Source organism: Nycticebus coucang, chromosome 9 (assembly GCF_027406575.1).
Source record: "Nycticebus coucang isolate mNycCou1 chromosome 9, mNycCou1.pri, whole genome shotgun sequence".
Classification (NCBI taxonomy): Eukaryota; Metazoa; Chordata; class Mammalia; order Primates; family Lorisidae; genus Nycticebus; species Nycticebus coucang.
Window position 1 is genome coordinate 110,272,174 of NC_069788.1, and position 15,083 is coordinate 110,287,256.

At 40.7% G+C, this 15,083-nt stretch overlaps 1 protein-coding gene across 1 annotated transcript in view; it reads left to right on the forward strand.

Moving 5' to 3' along the window:
* TMED10 (transmembrane p24 trafficking protein 10) overlaps positions 1-15,083 on the forward strand; it is a 52,757-nt gene that overhangs the window by 29,189 nt on the left and 8,485 nt on the right. Inside the window, exons 2-3 of the mRNA XM_053602400.1 lie at positions 4,254-4,365; positions 8,141-8,214. Of these exons, the coding sequence (XP_053458375.1) occupies positions 4,254-4,365; positions 8,141-8,214 (186 nt within the window). The remainder of the gene's footprint in view (positions 1-4,253; positions 4,366-8,140; positions 8,215-15,083) is intronic.

Consider the following 15,083-nt stretch of genomic DNA (forward strand, 5'->3'; position numbering starts at 1 on the left):
AACCCGTCACCCTCGGTATATGGGGCCGGCGCCCTACCAACTGAGCCACAGGCGCCACCCAAAACCCTAGAATCTTTTAAAATGCCCTACAGTCCATGTTAGTTAGCTCAATCTGAAAGTTCAGTTGTCAAGCTGCAATATCTGTATTTCCAAATATCCAGATAAATACCCTCCTATAGTTGTGTCATCTTAAGGTCATAGGGAATATAGAAATGGTTATAGGGAGTATAGAAAATGGAGGCCCTGAGGGAACTGAGAGCATTGTCACATACTATTTCTGGAAGGAAAATTTGATGCTGATAAAAGGTATAGGCTGCAGTGGTGGGTCCTTTGCCTTAAGCCTCTTACAGTGCATTTGAGACTTTGGCCTAGAATGAGTCTTTAATAATTTTCCAGATGTCATAAAGAGAAGAAACAGAGCAAATAGTTCTTCTGTGATTACTCAGTACAACATGGTAGAGGACAATTTAAACAATAATTTACCCCTTCTGAGTACCAATTAGAGGTGTGAATTGTTCTGGAATATTTCAGAAAAACATGGCAGACTTAATTCATTTTGCATAGTACTCAATGGAAGATTTTTTACCATTCTCTTAAGAATGTGAAGAGAGTGATCTTCTTAAATTAAAATGTATGTATATATATATTTTTGAAAGATACTTTTACTTTCTTGAAAATAAAGAGATCGTAACCTGTTCTTCTAGGAATTAAAGTGGTTGGACAAATATGTGCCAGATCTTGTGATCCCTGTTAAATTGTTTGTCCTAGACTAGTGACCTAGTCTCTTTCCTTGCCTTAATGTGGAGATGATGAAATCTGTGATGACTTGTACGTTCAGTGCTATATACCCTTGATGATTATTCCCTGCTGTCTTCTACCAGTTTCATTTATATTTAAACATTTCCAGCAACTTTTAATTCTTACTTTCTCCAAAGAATTAAATACTGCAGTGAGCAATTCTGGAAATATATTTTACACAAATTTGCTTTAGAGAAATTCTACATTGTCTGGAACTTTATTCATAGGAGCCATATCCAAGTTAGAATTTTTATTTTATATATATATTTATTTATTTATTTATTTTTGGAGACAGAGTCTTACTCCATTGTCCTGGGTAGAGTACTGTGGTATCATAGCTCACAGCAACCTCAAACTTCTGGGATCAAACAATCCTCTTGCCTTAGCCTCCCCAGGAGCTGGAACTACAGGCATGCACCACCACACCAGCTGATTTTTTTGTTTTTAATAGAGATTGGGGCAGATCTCACTCTTGCTCAGACTGGTCTCCAACTCCTGAGCTTGAACGATACACTCACCTTGGTCTCCCAAGAGTTAGGATTACAGGCATGAGCCACCATGCCCTGTCAAAATAGGGAGGCTTTTTTTTTTTTAGAGACAGAGTCTCACTTTATTTCCCTCGGTAGAGTGCTGTGGCATCACAGATCACAGTAACCTCCAACTCCTGGGCTTAGGCGATTCTCTTGCCTCAGTCTCCCGAGTAGCTAGGACTACAGGCGCCCGCCACAACCCAGCTATTTTTTTGTTGCAGTTCAGCCAGGGCAGTTCTGAACCCGTCACCCTTGGTATATGGGGCCGGTGCCCTGCCCACTTAGCCACAGGCGCCACCCCTAGTAGCACACTTTTCACATTGCAGTGAAACTTTTCTCTCTCTCTCTTTTTTTTCTTTTGAGACAAAAATCTCTCTTTGTCATCCCCAGCAGAGTGCTGTTGTATCATAGCTCACAACAACCTCAGACTCTTGGGCTCAAGAGATCTCTTGCCTCAGCCTCCATAATGGGACTACAGGCGCCCACCATAATGCCCAGCTATTTCTTTTCTTAGGACGGGGTCTCACTCTAGCTCAGGTCTTGAACTCATGAGCTCAGACGATCTGCCCTCCGCGGCCTCTGAGAGTGCTGGGATTACAGGTGTGAGCCACCAGTTCTGGGCTTTTTTTTTTTCTTTTATGGTTTTATTGAGGTATTAGTGACAAAAATTCTGTATGTTCAGGATATTCAATGTGATGTTTTGATATATGTATACATTGTGAAATGATTCCAGCACATTGTAGAAATGGCCAGCAGATATATAAAAAGGTGATCAATATCACTAATCATCAGGGAAATAGAAATCAAAACCACAGTGAAGGTGTCTTATTTCTTATTCTTCTGCTCATTTAGACTTGCAGCCCTGCCATCTTACTCAACCTTGCATGCCAGTAACCTGCACAGATCTAGATACCATGAATGCTTGACAAACTAATGAATGATATCGGATGGCAGAAGATACTTGATTAGTGTTAACTGCTATTATTATTAGGAAATTTAAAAGATGTGCCATAAAACCTTTTTTATTAACCCATGATTTCAAATTTATCTAGTGGTAATAACTTTTCTTGTTTTTTTTTTTTTTTTTTTTTTTTTTTTGGTTTTTGGCCGGGGCTAGGTTTGAATCCACCACCTCCGGCATATGGGACCAGCGCCCTACTCCTTGAGCCACAGGCGCTGCCCAACTTTTCTTCAGTTATTATGATTTTTTCCAAATGAAATAGCTTTCTTATTATTTTTGACCATAAATGATAAATGACTTTGTAGAAAACTGAAAGGAAATAAAGTAAAAGAGGAACTTTCACTCCTCAGAAATAACTACTATTATAAAGTACTTTTAAATACATAAGCATAAATGTGTGCTACTTAATTTCATGTTTAAAGTTTCATCTATAAAAGAATTCTGTTTTAACAAATAGCTTTAAGAGCTATGCACGCTGGCTTATACCTAACAGTCTAGGAGACTGAGGTAGGTGGATTGCCTGAGCTCAGGAGTTCGTGGCCAATCTGAGCAAGAGCAAGACCTCATCTCTACTAAAAATAGAAAAAAGTAGTCAGGTGTGGTGGGCACCTGTAGTCCCAGCTACTCAGGAGGCTGAGGCAAGGTGATCACTTGAGCCTAAGAGTTTGAAGTCACTGTGAGCTGTGATGTCACAGCACTCTACCGAGGGGCAATAAAGTGAAATTTTGTCTCCAAAAAAAAAAAAGCATTAAGACATACAATTTAGCCGGGCATGGGGGAGGTTGAAGTGGAGGATTGCTTGAGCGCAGGAGTTTGAGGCTTGTCTGAGTGAGAGTGAGACCCTGACTCATGAAAAAATGGAAAGCCCCAGCTGGGCACTGCAGCAAGAGCCTGCAATCCCAGTGGCTTCAGAGGCTGAGGCAGCAAGATGCCCATAGCCAGAGTCTGAGGTTGCAGTGAGCTATGACGCCATTGCACTCTGCTCAGGGCAATACATAAGCACAAATGTGTGCTACTTAATTTTTAAAGACTTAGGATAGAACTCTGTCTCCACCAAAAAAAAAAAAAAAAAAAGGAAAAGAAAAAAAGGCATACAATTTAATATAATGAAGCTGCTACTTTTGCATTCCACATTCCAAAATAGCTTTCTGTCTGAGATGATGAAATGTGTCTTCATCACCTTTCTGAAAGCCATGTGCTCTAGAAAAGAAGCCTGTACCACGCTGTTATGTGACCATTCACTTAGAGCAGCATATGCCCCTTCATCTGGGCTTGTAGGCCATTCTCTTACTGTAAATGGAGCAGTTTAAATTTGAAGAACTAAAGCTAAGCATCTAGAAAGGAATAACCATTTATGGAAACCAAGAATGTCTCTTTTTAGGAGAAATATTTTATCTCCCATGTAGCTGTTGACATAATTAGCATAAATTTGCAGGAATAGGTCTCCCAGATTTTCCTCTCTCTGTGCATGTCTTCTTTTCCTTCTGTCCTCCTTTAAGGTGTCCCAATTCCATTCTTCACCCCTGCCCCATCAAATTCATTTTATAGAAGAAATGGGTTTTTTATATATGTTTCTCCCTCTTGTATAATCTTGGCTACTTCCATTTTTGTGACACGTCGCTTTGTAGGGAAAGAAAGAAACAGTCTGCATTCTATAATGTGAGTTTTTTGCTGATAAACCTCAATTTATGTAACTTAGAGCATTGGTTTTAAACCTTTTGGTATGATTTAGCAGCCCAGAATTTGGCCTCCATTGTGGTTAGGCTATTCATATGAATAAAATTTACTATATTTGCACTTCATCTTCTAATCCAGTTTCTGTCTTTGGAGATACTGGAACACAGTCATCATAATGAGAACTATCAACTGTTTTTTTTATAGATAGTGTCTCTGTCCCTCAATTTCTGTAAGTTCTCTTCCTAAGCGTTATTAGCTGCTTATTCTTACTTAAGTTTTTACTTTAGATCACAGATTCTGCTGGCCATATTCTCTACTCCAAGGAGGATGCAACTAAGGGAAAATTTGCCTTTACCACTGAAGATTATGACATGTTTGAGGTGTGCTTTGAGAGCAAGGGTAAGTAGTCAGAGTTTTCCTTGCCTTAAATATCTTTCCCACCTCCACTGCCCCCTGCTATATTGAGCACTCAATACCTAGTTCCATTTGTGTTCTTTTTTATTATTCTGATAATGGAGACCTGATACCTTGTAGTTTTTAGAGCATCTTTTAAAACATTTCTAGTATCTGTATGATACCATAATGGTAGATATATATTTGGAATGTACACCAAGAGCGAACTCTAATGTGATCTATGGACTTCAGTGATAATGATGTGTCAATGTAGGTTCAGTGGTTTTAAGAAACATTACCACTCTGGTGGGAGATGATGACGGGGATGACTATGCATGTGTTGGGGTAAAGGGGATAAAGGGAAGTCTTTATTCCTTCTTCTCAATTTTGCTGTGAACCTGAAACTGCTCTAACAAATTAAGTCTTGAAAAAAAAGGATTGAGGGCGGTGCCTGTGGCTCAAGGAGTAGGGCACCGGTCCCATATGCCGGAGGTGGCGGGTTCAAACCCAGCCCCGGCCAAAAACCACAAAAAAAAAAAAAAAAAGAAAAAAAAGGATTGACTGTTCACCAGGCAAATGCAGAGAGAAATTACTGGAGGGTCTTTTTACAAGATTTTAGGGCCATTCTGTCATTTAAGAGGATAGGCTGTTCTATGCAAGACTATACAGCCTGGACTCTGACCAGCCAGAGGTCTGTGGTTTTGAGGTTTCGCTTGGGCTTGAATAATGCTAATGCAGTCATGTGTCACTTATAACAATGGGAATATATTCTGAGAAGTGGTCATTGGGCAGTTTTGTTGTTGTGAAAGCATCAAGTGTACTTACACAAACCTGGATGGTATGTTCTACCTACTATATACCTGGGCCATGTGATAGAGCTTGTGGCTTCAAGACTTCAAAGCTGTACAGCATGGTACTGTACTGAATATTGTAGGTAACTGGAGCGCAGTGACATTTGTGTATCTAAACAGAGGAAAGGTACAGTAAAAATACTGTATTATAATCTTATGAGACAGTGGTCATATATGCAGTCTGTAGTTGACCAAAACATTGCTATGCAGTGCATGACTGCACTGTGCTGTGACAGAAATACTTGGAAGACTGTTAGGAAGAGGGTATGTTGATCATTTGGATCAGGTGGGGTGGTAAGTTGCTTGGGTTTCACAACTTTTTAAGTGAGGAAGAAAAAGCAAAAATTTGTCTTACATCTTCCCTGGGCAATGTCACAATCAAAATTACACACTGAATTTGGGAGAACAGACCAGGTGGGGTGCCACGTTTTTGTTTGTTTTATTTTGTTTGGAGATTTGTTGCTTTAATGCTCAGAAGACATCTGTGACTTGTCTTAGTTTGCTCTTAATCTTACCTATGCAGTCAAATTAATCTTTCTAGTCTATCCAAAAGAAGTTCTTTACGGCATGTTTAAAAGATGCCATATTCATTGTAGTCTCTGAGCCTTTGTCATGCTTTGCCTTTTGCCTAGAATACTTAGCCTAAGGCCAGCCTTTAGCCACTCCCTCTTTGGTGAAGCCTATCCTCTTCCTAGTCTTCCCTTTGCTTCTATAGTCAGGATTTTAAGCCAGTTATTTTGGCTTAAAATTTTACACTGCTTTGCATTTTCACCATAATTGTTGTGTACATCTGATATAACTGTGTATGTATGTTTTAGATCCCCATTAAATTATTTAAAGGCAGATTGTACCCTGTCTTAGGGTACCCTCCATTTTATGTGCTATAACAATAGCACACATTGGGTAATTTACAAACAATGGTTTATAATTCTGCAGGCTGGGAAGTTCAAGGTTGAAGAGCCACATCTCGTGAGGGCTTTCTTGCTGTGTCACAGTAACATGGTGGAAAACATCATGTGATAAGAGGGTATGCAAAAGAGAGCAAGAAGAGGCGAGACTCATTTTTGTAACAACCCCCCTCCCCAAGATAACAGCATTCATTAATCCATTCACGAGGCAAGGGCCTCTTAAGTGTGATCAGGGTCTAATCACCTAATCGCCTCTTAAGGGTCCCACTTTATTTATTTGGGGGTTTTTGTTTGTTTGTTTATCTGTTTATTATATTTATCTGTTTATTACACAGTGTCTCACTTTGTTGCTGAGGCTAGAGTTCCATGGCATCAGCTTAGCTCACAGCAACCTCAAACTCCTGGGTTTGAGCGATCCTCCTGCCTCAGCCTCCTGAGAATCTGGGACTATAGGCATCCTCCACAATGTCCAACTACTTTTTCTATTTTTTAAAGAGATTGGGTCTCACTCTTGCTTGGGCTAGTCTTGAATTCCAGAGCTCAAGGGTTCTCCCCATCTTGGCCTCCCAGAGTACTAGGATTATAGGCATGAGCTACCATGTCTAGCTGTACATTTTTCAACACATGAACTTTCAGGGGCACATTTAAACAATAGCATATCCCTTAAATATCTCAGTGCAGTTCTGATACCCAGTGAGTTTCAGGGAGTAGTTATGGAATTGACTTCATTTCAGAAAACCTCCAATGTCCTCAGCCCTCTGAGGGTACAGTACCATTCTCTGTGACTTCTGGTCTCAGGAACCATAGTGCTTAAGTGGCACTGCATTTTCTAAAACTGATCAATTTTAGGCAGGCAGTTTTAATTTTATGATATAAGTAGGTAGATTCCAGGGTATTGGAGAACATTTCTCTGGGCTTCTTTGGGTCTTTCCCTTTCTCCTACTTGATAATTTAAGATTAGAAATATTTTTTGACCAAGCTAGATCAGATTAACTTTTCTATTATGAACATTGCTTTGGGGCAGCACCTGTGGCTCAGTGAGTAGGGCGCCAGCCCCATATGCCGAGGGTGGCGGGTTCAAACCCAGCCCCAGCCAAACTGCAACCAAAAAATAGGTGGGCGTTGTGGCGGGCACCTGTAGTCCCAGCTGCTCTGGAGGCTGAGGCAAGAGAATCGTGTAAGCCCAAGAGTTAGAGGTTGCTGTGAGCCGTGTGACGTCATGGCACTCTACCCGAGGGCGGTACAGTGAGACTCTGTCTCTACAAAAAAAAAGTACTTTAAAAAAAAAAAAAGAACACTGCTTTGTTGTCTCTGTTATTCCAAACAATGGTTTTCTTTCTAAGGTGCATGCCTGAGATTTGTATTCCTATTGTAAAGTTTTTTTCCCTTGAGTTATTATATGTCTTTTGAGAGATTAGTGGGAATAATCCTACAACATTTATTCATCTATTAATAGGCCATACATTGATCGTAATGTTTGAATTAAAATAGAATAGTAAATAAAACCTATGTTCTTTTTTATACTCAAGTTTGTATTAAGTAAATCCAAACTTAGCATATACCCAGTAATCCTAATTGAGCATGACCTTCTAAAAATTTGAAATGAAAACCTTTTCAGAGGGGGAAATATACGTTTTCAGCCTAAGTTGTTGCCTGCTATCTATCAATCTGTATACCACTCAATCTCACACTGTTTTGACTTTTATGTCCTAATTTCATAAGCCTGTGTGTTCTCTCTTCTCCTGTTTTATTCCTCTGTAGTACCAGTTGCAGAGTCTTGTGTCCTCCCTGCTGAGATGTGTTTGCCAGTGGCATGTTCTCACTGCGCACCCCACACAGAGGCTTTGTCTGGAATGTTGAGATTTTAGCCAGAGCCAGGAATTTTCTGCAGCTGAGTAGGGGGAGGAGTTGTGGCTGTTTCCCTCTATTGAGAGGGTAGAGGGTAGGGAGAGGGAGTGTGGGTGGGTGATTTCCCGGAATTTTAAGTATTCCGCACAATGAATCCTTTGATTTCTTTCTCAGGAACAGGGCGGATACCTGACCAACTCGTGATCCTAGACATGAAGCATGGAGTGGAGGCGAAAAATTACGAGGAGGTATGTACTGCTGTAACAGCAGAGGAAGGAATAGTATGTTGTGCTGTGAGATTTCTGTGACCTAGTCAGGACAACAGGCTGTGGTTTTCTCAGCAGTCATGTGACAACCAGCCGTGAAGAGTTGTATTATCAGCCCTGAACAATAATTCTGGCTATGCTGTCTGCCAAATGACCGAACCAACTGTCCACAGAAATGTGATAAAACACTCAAAGGCCAGGCACAGTGGCTCACTCCTGTAATCCTAATACTTTGGAAGGCTGAGATGGGAGGATTGCTTTAGACTGAGAGTTTGACCTTACAGTGAGCTATGATCACACCACTGTACTATAGCCCAGGAGACAAAGTGAGACTCTGTCTCAAAAACAAAAAACAAAAACATAGGTCATTAGTTCTTTTTTTTTTTTTTGAGACAGAGCCTCAAGCTATCGCCCTGGGTAGAGTGCAGTGGGGTCACAGCTCACAGCAACCTCAAACTCCTGGGCTTAAGCGATTTTCTTGCCTCAGCCTCCCGAGTAGCTGGGACAACAGGCACCCGCCACAACGCCCGGCTATTTTTTGGTTGTAGTTGTCATTGTTTGGCAGGCCCGGGCTGGATTCAAACCTGCCGGCTCTGGTGTATGTGGCTGACGCCTTAGCTGCTTCAGCTACAGGCACCACCAGAATAATTTCAAACTTTTAAGGAAGGATGGATGAAAAAGCTGCAAGAGACCAGGGGTAATGACAATGAATAGAAATTTGATGCTGACAGGAAGCATTATAGAGTTACAAAAACTGATATTTGGGTGACAGAGAGGAGGTAGAGGTGTGCATAGAATAAGGAGAAGGGAAACATACTTTTTCTTCTCTACGTGAAAGACTTTAGAGGCAGCACAAAATGGTTTTACAAATGAAGAGCATCTTTGAAAAAACATAAGAACTTTGTGAGACTGGATAATTGATCTTTACAGAAAGATAAGAGTATTTTTACCCAGCAAAATAGTACCTGAGGGCAAGAAAGAGAGGCTGGGGTACAGGAAATGTAAATGGCTTTTGAAGAATGTAAACTAAATAAATGGAGGAAAATTGTTTTAAGTGATTTAGGAGAAATGTCTAGGAATCATGGGAGAAAAGTTCTTCTCTTTGGTCAGGGCTTTGGAAGAGAAATATCCTAAAATGGAAGAAGATTGAAAGTGACTGGTTAGTTCATATCAGGAAATAGTACAACAATGGTAGCACCTTAGGTCTTTCCTCTTTTTCCTTGTTCAGATGTTCAATTGAATGAAACTAGGTAGCGTTATTTAGAGGCAATATGTAGGAGCAAGTGATACTGTAGTGAATGGGAAACAGTACCCGGTGGAGAATTTCAATTGCCTGTTTTTTCCTCTAGGGTGGTTTAATTAAATAAAACAAGAGATCCTCTTTATTTGATGAATTTAAGAGTGAATTAAAATCTTTTTACTTCAGGATCGAGAAGAACCTTAATATTTAAATAAGATAATATGTTAAAGAGCTTCTGTAAGGTATACAACACTTAAGAAAAATGTTGTGGTTCCAAGGTAAAGGAATAGGTAAAATGATTTGCAGTGTGTGCTTACTGTTCCCCAACCATTCTGAACAAGCATTCATTGAATTTGTACTGTGAAATTTTACCTGTTGTAACTTTTCTCTCCAACATGATGACTGTCATTAAGGGTATTTATTAAATCACAGAGCTCCTGATGTCCTGTTAGACATTAGACAGAGCTAATTCCCCTCGAAAACAGGTGACATTATTATTGGTTTACATGAAGAATGTCTTGGCTTGGTGCCTGTGGCTCAAGGCGCTAAGGCGCCAGCCACATACACCTGAGCTGGCGGGTTCGAATCCAGCCTGGGCCCGCTAAACAACAATGACGGCTGCAACCAAAAAATAGCCGGGCGTGTGGCAGGAGCCTGTAGTCCCAGCTACTTGAGAGGCAGAGGCAGGAGAATCGCTTGAGCCCAGGAGTTGGAGGTTGCTGTGAGCTGTGATGTCACGGCACTCTACCCAGGGTGACAGCTTAGGCTCTGTCTCAAAAAAAAAAGAATGTCTTGGCCACAACTTTTGTATAACATTTCGGAACTCTTGTTCTTCCTGGAATTTCCATCATCCTTGGGCTTTATTGGCATTGGGAAAGGGGCTTTATCTTTTCTGACCTCCTGCTTAACCCAAGAGGGGAATCCCTAGCAAGAGGAAACCACAGTGCTTCCTTTGCCTGCTTCCTGCTTTAGATGTCTGGCACGTCCTAAGCCTTTCTTTACGTACATGGTTACAACATAGCTCTAAGGTTCTGCTTCCTAACTGAGAAACTTTTCCCCACTACTTTCTTTACTAACTCCCACCTCTCCCCCAAACAGCAGACCTCATTGAGGTAGAGAGGGAGTAGTTATGCCATAGGCCAAGGGCCAGCCCTTTTCTCAGTCTGTGGCTAAGCTATGCTCCCTAGTGCCTTGCTTAAAATAGCTGTTAGTTGTCTCTGGGCTAATGCCTGTGACAAGAACATAGATAATAGAAGTACTTTGTTCCCTGGTTAATTACCAGAGAGCTTGGGCATTTGTAGTTTTTGAGGCATTTAATTTTAAGCCCTTGAGATAATAGAGAGCCTTTATCCAGAGGAAGCCCTTGGCATCGGTATTAAGATTCAGGAAGGTGGCACATTTCTTTAATTTTCTTTGTGGACTTATAATTCTGAAGTCCCATGTGGTCCCATAAAATTCAATAGTAATTAGTGTCTTAATAGCTGGGCAGAGTATTACACTGCTTACCTAAATTCTTGTTAGTTAGTGCACATGAAATCGCAAAGTTACACAGTACAAATATAAGGTGTTGTTATTGGGAAGACAGAATAGTTGCCATATTATACAGAAACATTAAAGTCTTGTAGTTTTTTTTTTTGTTTGTTGCAGTTTGGCCAGGGCTGGGTTTGAACCCGCCACCCTTGGCATATGGGGCCAGCGCCCTACTCACTGAGCCACAGGCGCCGCCCAAGTCTTATAGTTTTAATTCTTTAAAGGGAAAGAATGTTTATGTCTTCAGAAATAAAGCCCTTTAGATTCCCTGTGAGGTATTACACAAACCTCTGACCTGTCTTCCTTTTGTCCATCAGAGAGAGACATCTTCACAGATTTCATATGCGAACTGAGCCCTTTCTTTTTAGTTTGTGGTGTGTGACTAGAGCAGCCGTTTGTAAGGACTGATCTGGTAGTTTGGGGGAATGAAAGCAATTACTGCCCCACAAAGAAGGTGCTATCTGACACTTCTAACTCCCCAGCTGTGCATTTCCCCTCTTCCTGTGGAGATGAGCATTTTCTTTCTTTCCTTTCCTTTCTTTCTTTCTTTTTTGAGACAGAGTCTCAGTATGTTGCCCTTGGTAGAGGGCCATGGCATCACAGTTCACAGCAACCTCAAACCTCTTAACTCTTGGGTTTAAGCGATTCTTTTGCCTCAGCCTCCCAAGTAGCTGGACACAGGCGCCCGCCACAATGATGGCTATTTTTTGGTTGCAGTTATCATTGTTGTTTGGCAGGCCCAGGCTGGGTTCAAACCTGCCAGCCTCAGTGTATGTGGCCTACCCACTGAGCCATGGGCGCCGCCCAAGATGAGCATTTCAATATGAGTAAAATTTTGTTTTGCCTAGGGACTTTTTTAGTCTATCATTTGCTACCAACAGATGAACGAAAAACACAATTGCCCTGGTCAGAGCAATAGCTGAAGACTTCTCAAAGGTTCTGTTTCTGTGAAGGAAGAACTCTGGTTCTAGATTCAAAATACCTTTCTTGCCATCAGTTAGATGAAATAGTTGTTCAATATATTTTAGCTCCCTTCTCGTACCTGTTCTAGAAACTACCACGGCACAGTAAATAGGATCTGCCTACATTTTGTTTAGCCCTAAGATTGCACTTTGGCACCCTGTTAAGCTTTTAAACTTCAGTGACTAAACCTGTGATTCATATATCCCCACCCCCAGGTGCAAGAAGATTCGTCCTTGGATGTAGGTCTGTCATCTTTATTTCGATTGTGTTGGTCTAGATGGTCTTCATGTTGCTGTGTTTCCGGAGTTTGTGGAGGGCTGTGGGGGCAGCAGAGCTTCTCTCTTGGGTCTCAGTGTTCCACCAAGAAAAAGAATCTAGAGATTTTTGAGAGGCTGGATTAACACCTCTGTTTAAGAAGCAGGTTTTCACAGCATTAACAGCTTTTCTTCATATAGTTATGTATAATTCTGAGACTTTTTAGATTGAAATCATCATTAGAATGGAAGATTTGGATATGGTTTAAGAAAAGTTTAATCTACTGATATTTTGGAGGTGTTACAGATATACAAAGAAAGACTATAACTTTAGCTTTTCTGAGTAGTAGCTACCGGGAGAGATGAGAATGATGGGTGTTGTGGGAGAAAGGGCTTTCTCCTGGTGGTGGGCTTCTTGAAGATAAACTCTGAGGGAAGTCACATGCAGAGTGCTGTTAGCATACAGGCAGCATTGCTTCAGGGGACTAGCTGCACTCACCTACTGTGTGAAAGTTGATTCGTTTGAAAAAGGCAGAGAATGGACCTAACAGGTCAGTTACAAGTGTTTATTATATACCAGATATTTAGGACTACGCAAACTAGAAGTCATTTTAATTTTCTTTTGTTCAGGGTCAAACTAGTGTGAGGGAAAATGATAAAATCAAAACAGTTTGTGAATATGGCAGTGTATGACTGGGTATTTGTTGTTTGACACAGTATAAGTGCTGTAATGCTTAAGGGATGAGGGAGTCTGTGGATGGGAGTGGGTTTAAGGAGGCTTTGTGGTTAAAGGTTGAAAGATAGGAAGGATATAGGTACAGTGAGTGTGTATGCTTTTGGAAGTTGAGGATTCTGATCTTGCATTTTACAGCAGAGCTTTGCAGGTATGATGCTGAATAAATGCTTTAATGACCCTGGCTAGGGAGTTAAAAGACCATGGTGTGGCTGATCTTGGTCTGCCACCCAAAAGGCTGAGTTACTTTATGGCATCTTCAGTTTTCCTCATTTGAAAAATGGGGGACTCACTGTAAAATGAAGTCCCTTGTAGCGCTAACACCCTTTAATTATTCAACACCTAAGTGCAGCCTACAGGGGAGTGCCACCCCCTAGTGGAGGGTTTATGGTACACATTGCTGTAGACAGTGCTTTTTATCAAGCTGTTGCCAAACATACCTCATGCTTCCAGGCATAAAGGAGAGAAGTAAACTAGAAGAATACTGGTCTGCCTTTGTTGAAGCATGTATAAATTGGCATTCTAAGGTTACTCTGAGTATTAAGTCAAGTATTTGGAAGAGCAGAACAATAGTTGGTGGGGATTTTGATATTGAAGCTTTTCATTTTTAGCTTTTTTTATACTGATGATGATATGAAGTCTTGATGATAGTCATTGAATACTTAGTCCAACCAAGTAAAGAGGATCTTCTTGAGAATACTTAACATAATTTGTTTTAAAATTTGATTCTATTGCCTGCAAAAATAATAGCATTGGTAAACCTAGGATCTTTATTAGTCCAACAAACTGGACAACTTATCCAGATCCTGATGGCTTAGCTTGTTCATTTCACCTTTTAGTCAGGAAAATCTTAATGTAATCATCTGGTTTTCTTCATCAAGTTTCTAGTACTTACAGTTGAGCATGGTGGTTCACACGTGTAATCCAAGCACTTTGGGAGGCCAAGGCGAGTTGATCGCTTGAGCTCATGAGTTCAGAGACCAGCCTGAGCAAGAGTGAGAACCTGTCTCTACTAAAAATGAAAAACTGAGCAAGAGAATCCCTTCAGCCCAAGAGTTTGCTGTGAGCTGTGACACCATGGCACTCTACCAAGGGCAACAAAGTGAGACTCCTGTCTCAAAAAAAAAAAAAAAAAATTTTTTTTTTTTTTGCAGTTTTTGGCCGGCGCTGGGTTTGAACCCACCACCTTCGGTATATGGGGCTGGCACCCTACTCCTTTGAGCCACAGGTGCCGCCTTAAAAAAAAAAAGAAATTTCTAATACTTACAAAATAAAGTAAAATGCAGATAGACTTGGACTCCAGTCCCAGCTCCGCAGAGCTATGTATAGACTTCATGTAAATTATTTAACATCTCTAAGCCTGGGTGGCACCTGTGGCTCAAGGAGTAGGGCGCCCGTCCCATATGCCAGAGGTGGCGGGTTCAAACCCAGCCCCGGCCAAAAACCACAAAAAAAAAAAAAAAAAAAAAAAAAAAATCTCTAAACCTATAGTTTCCTCATCTGAAAAATTAAGGATAATAATATTCATTGTATTGGGTTATATGAATTAAATGAGTTTATAAAATATAAAGTATATACTACATTCTGAGCATATATGAATAGGTCTAATTCATTCATTATGGTACCTTTTTCATCCCTTTCCCTAATTTAGCTTCAGCCTAACTTCAGCTGAAACCTTTTTGCTACTGTCTACCACCCCGCCCCAAGCACTGGTGCTGGCACTATGTGTATACACACATGCATACCCTTTGGTTTAGCTTCTAGCACATCAAACTACTTATGTCTGTTTATAGTCTCCTAAAGATGACGTGCATTTTTCGCTCTGTGTTGTGGTTTATAGGTTCCCCTCAGCCTTGAAAGTCTTCTCTCATCTCTTTTAGAGTCCTATGCAACTTGTGAGACCCAGCTTGCCCACTTCCTGTTAAGCTGTCCTTTATCCTCCCAACTAGAATAAATCTCTCACTACTTTCTTTCCATTCTGTTTTTAATGTTCATCTTTATTATAGAAGTTAATACATAATGTCTTTTATATATATGTTTGTTTTGTTTTTTTTTGTAGACACAGAGTCTCACTTTATCGCCCTTGGTACATTGCCATGGCATCACACAGCTCACGGCAACTTCCATCTCC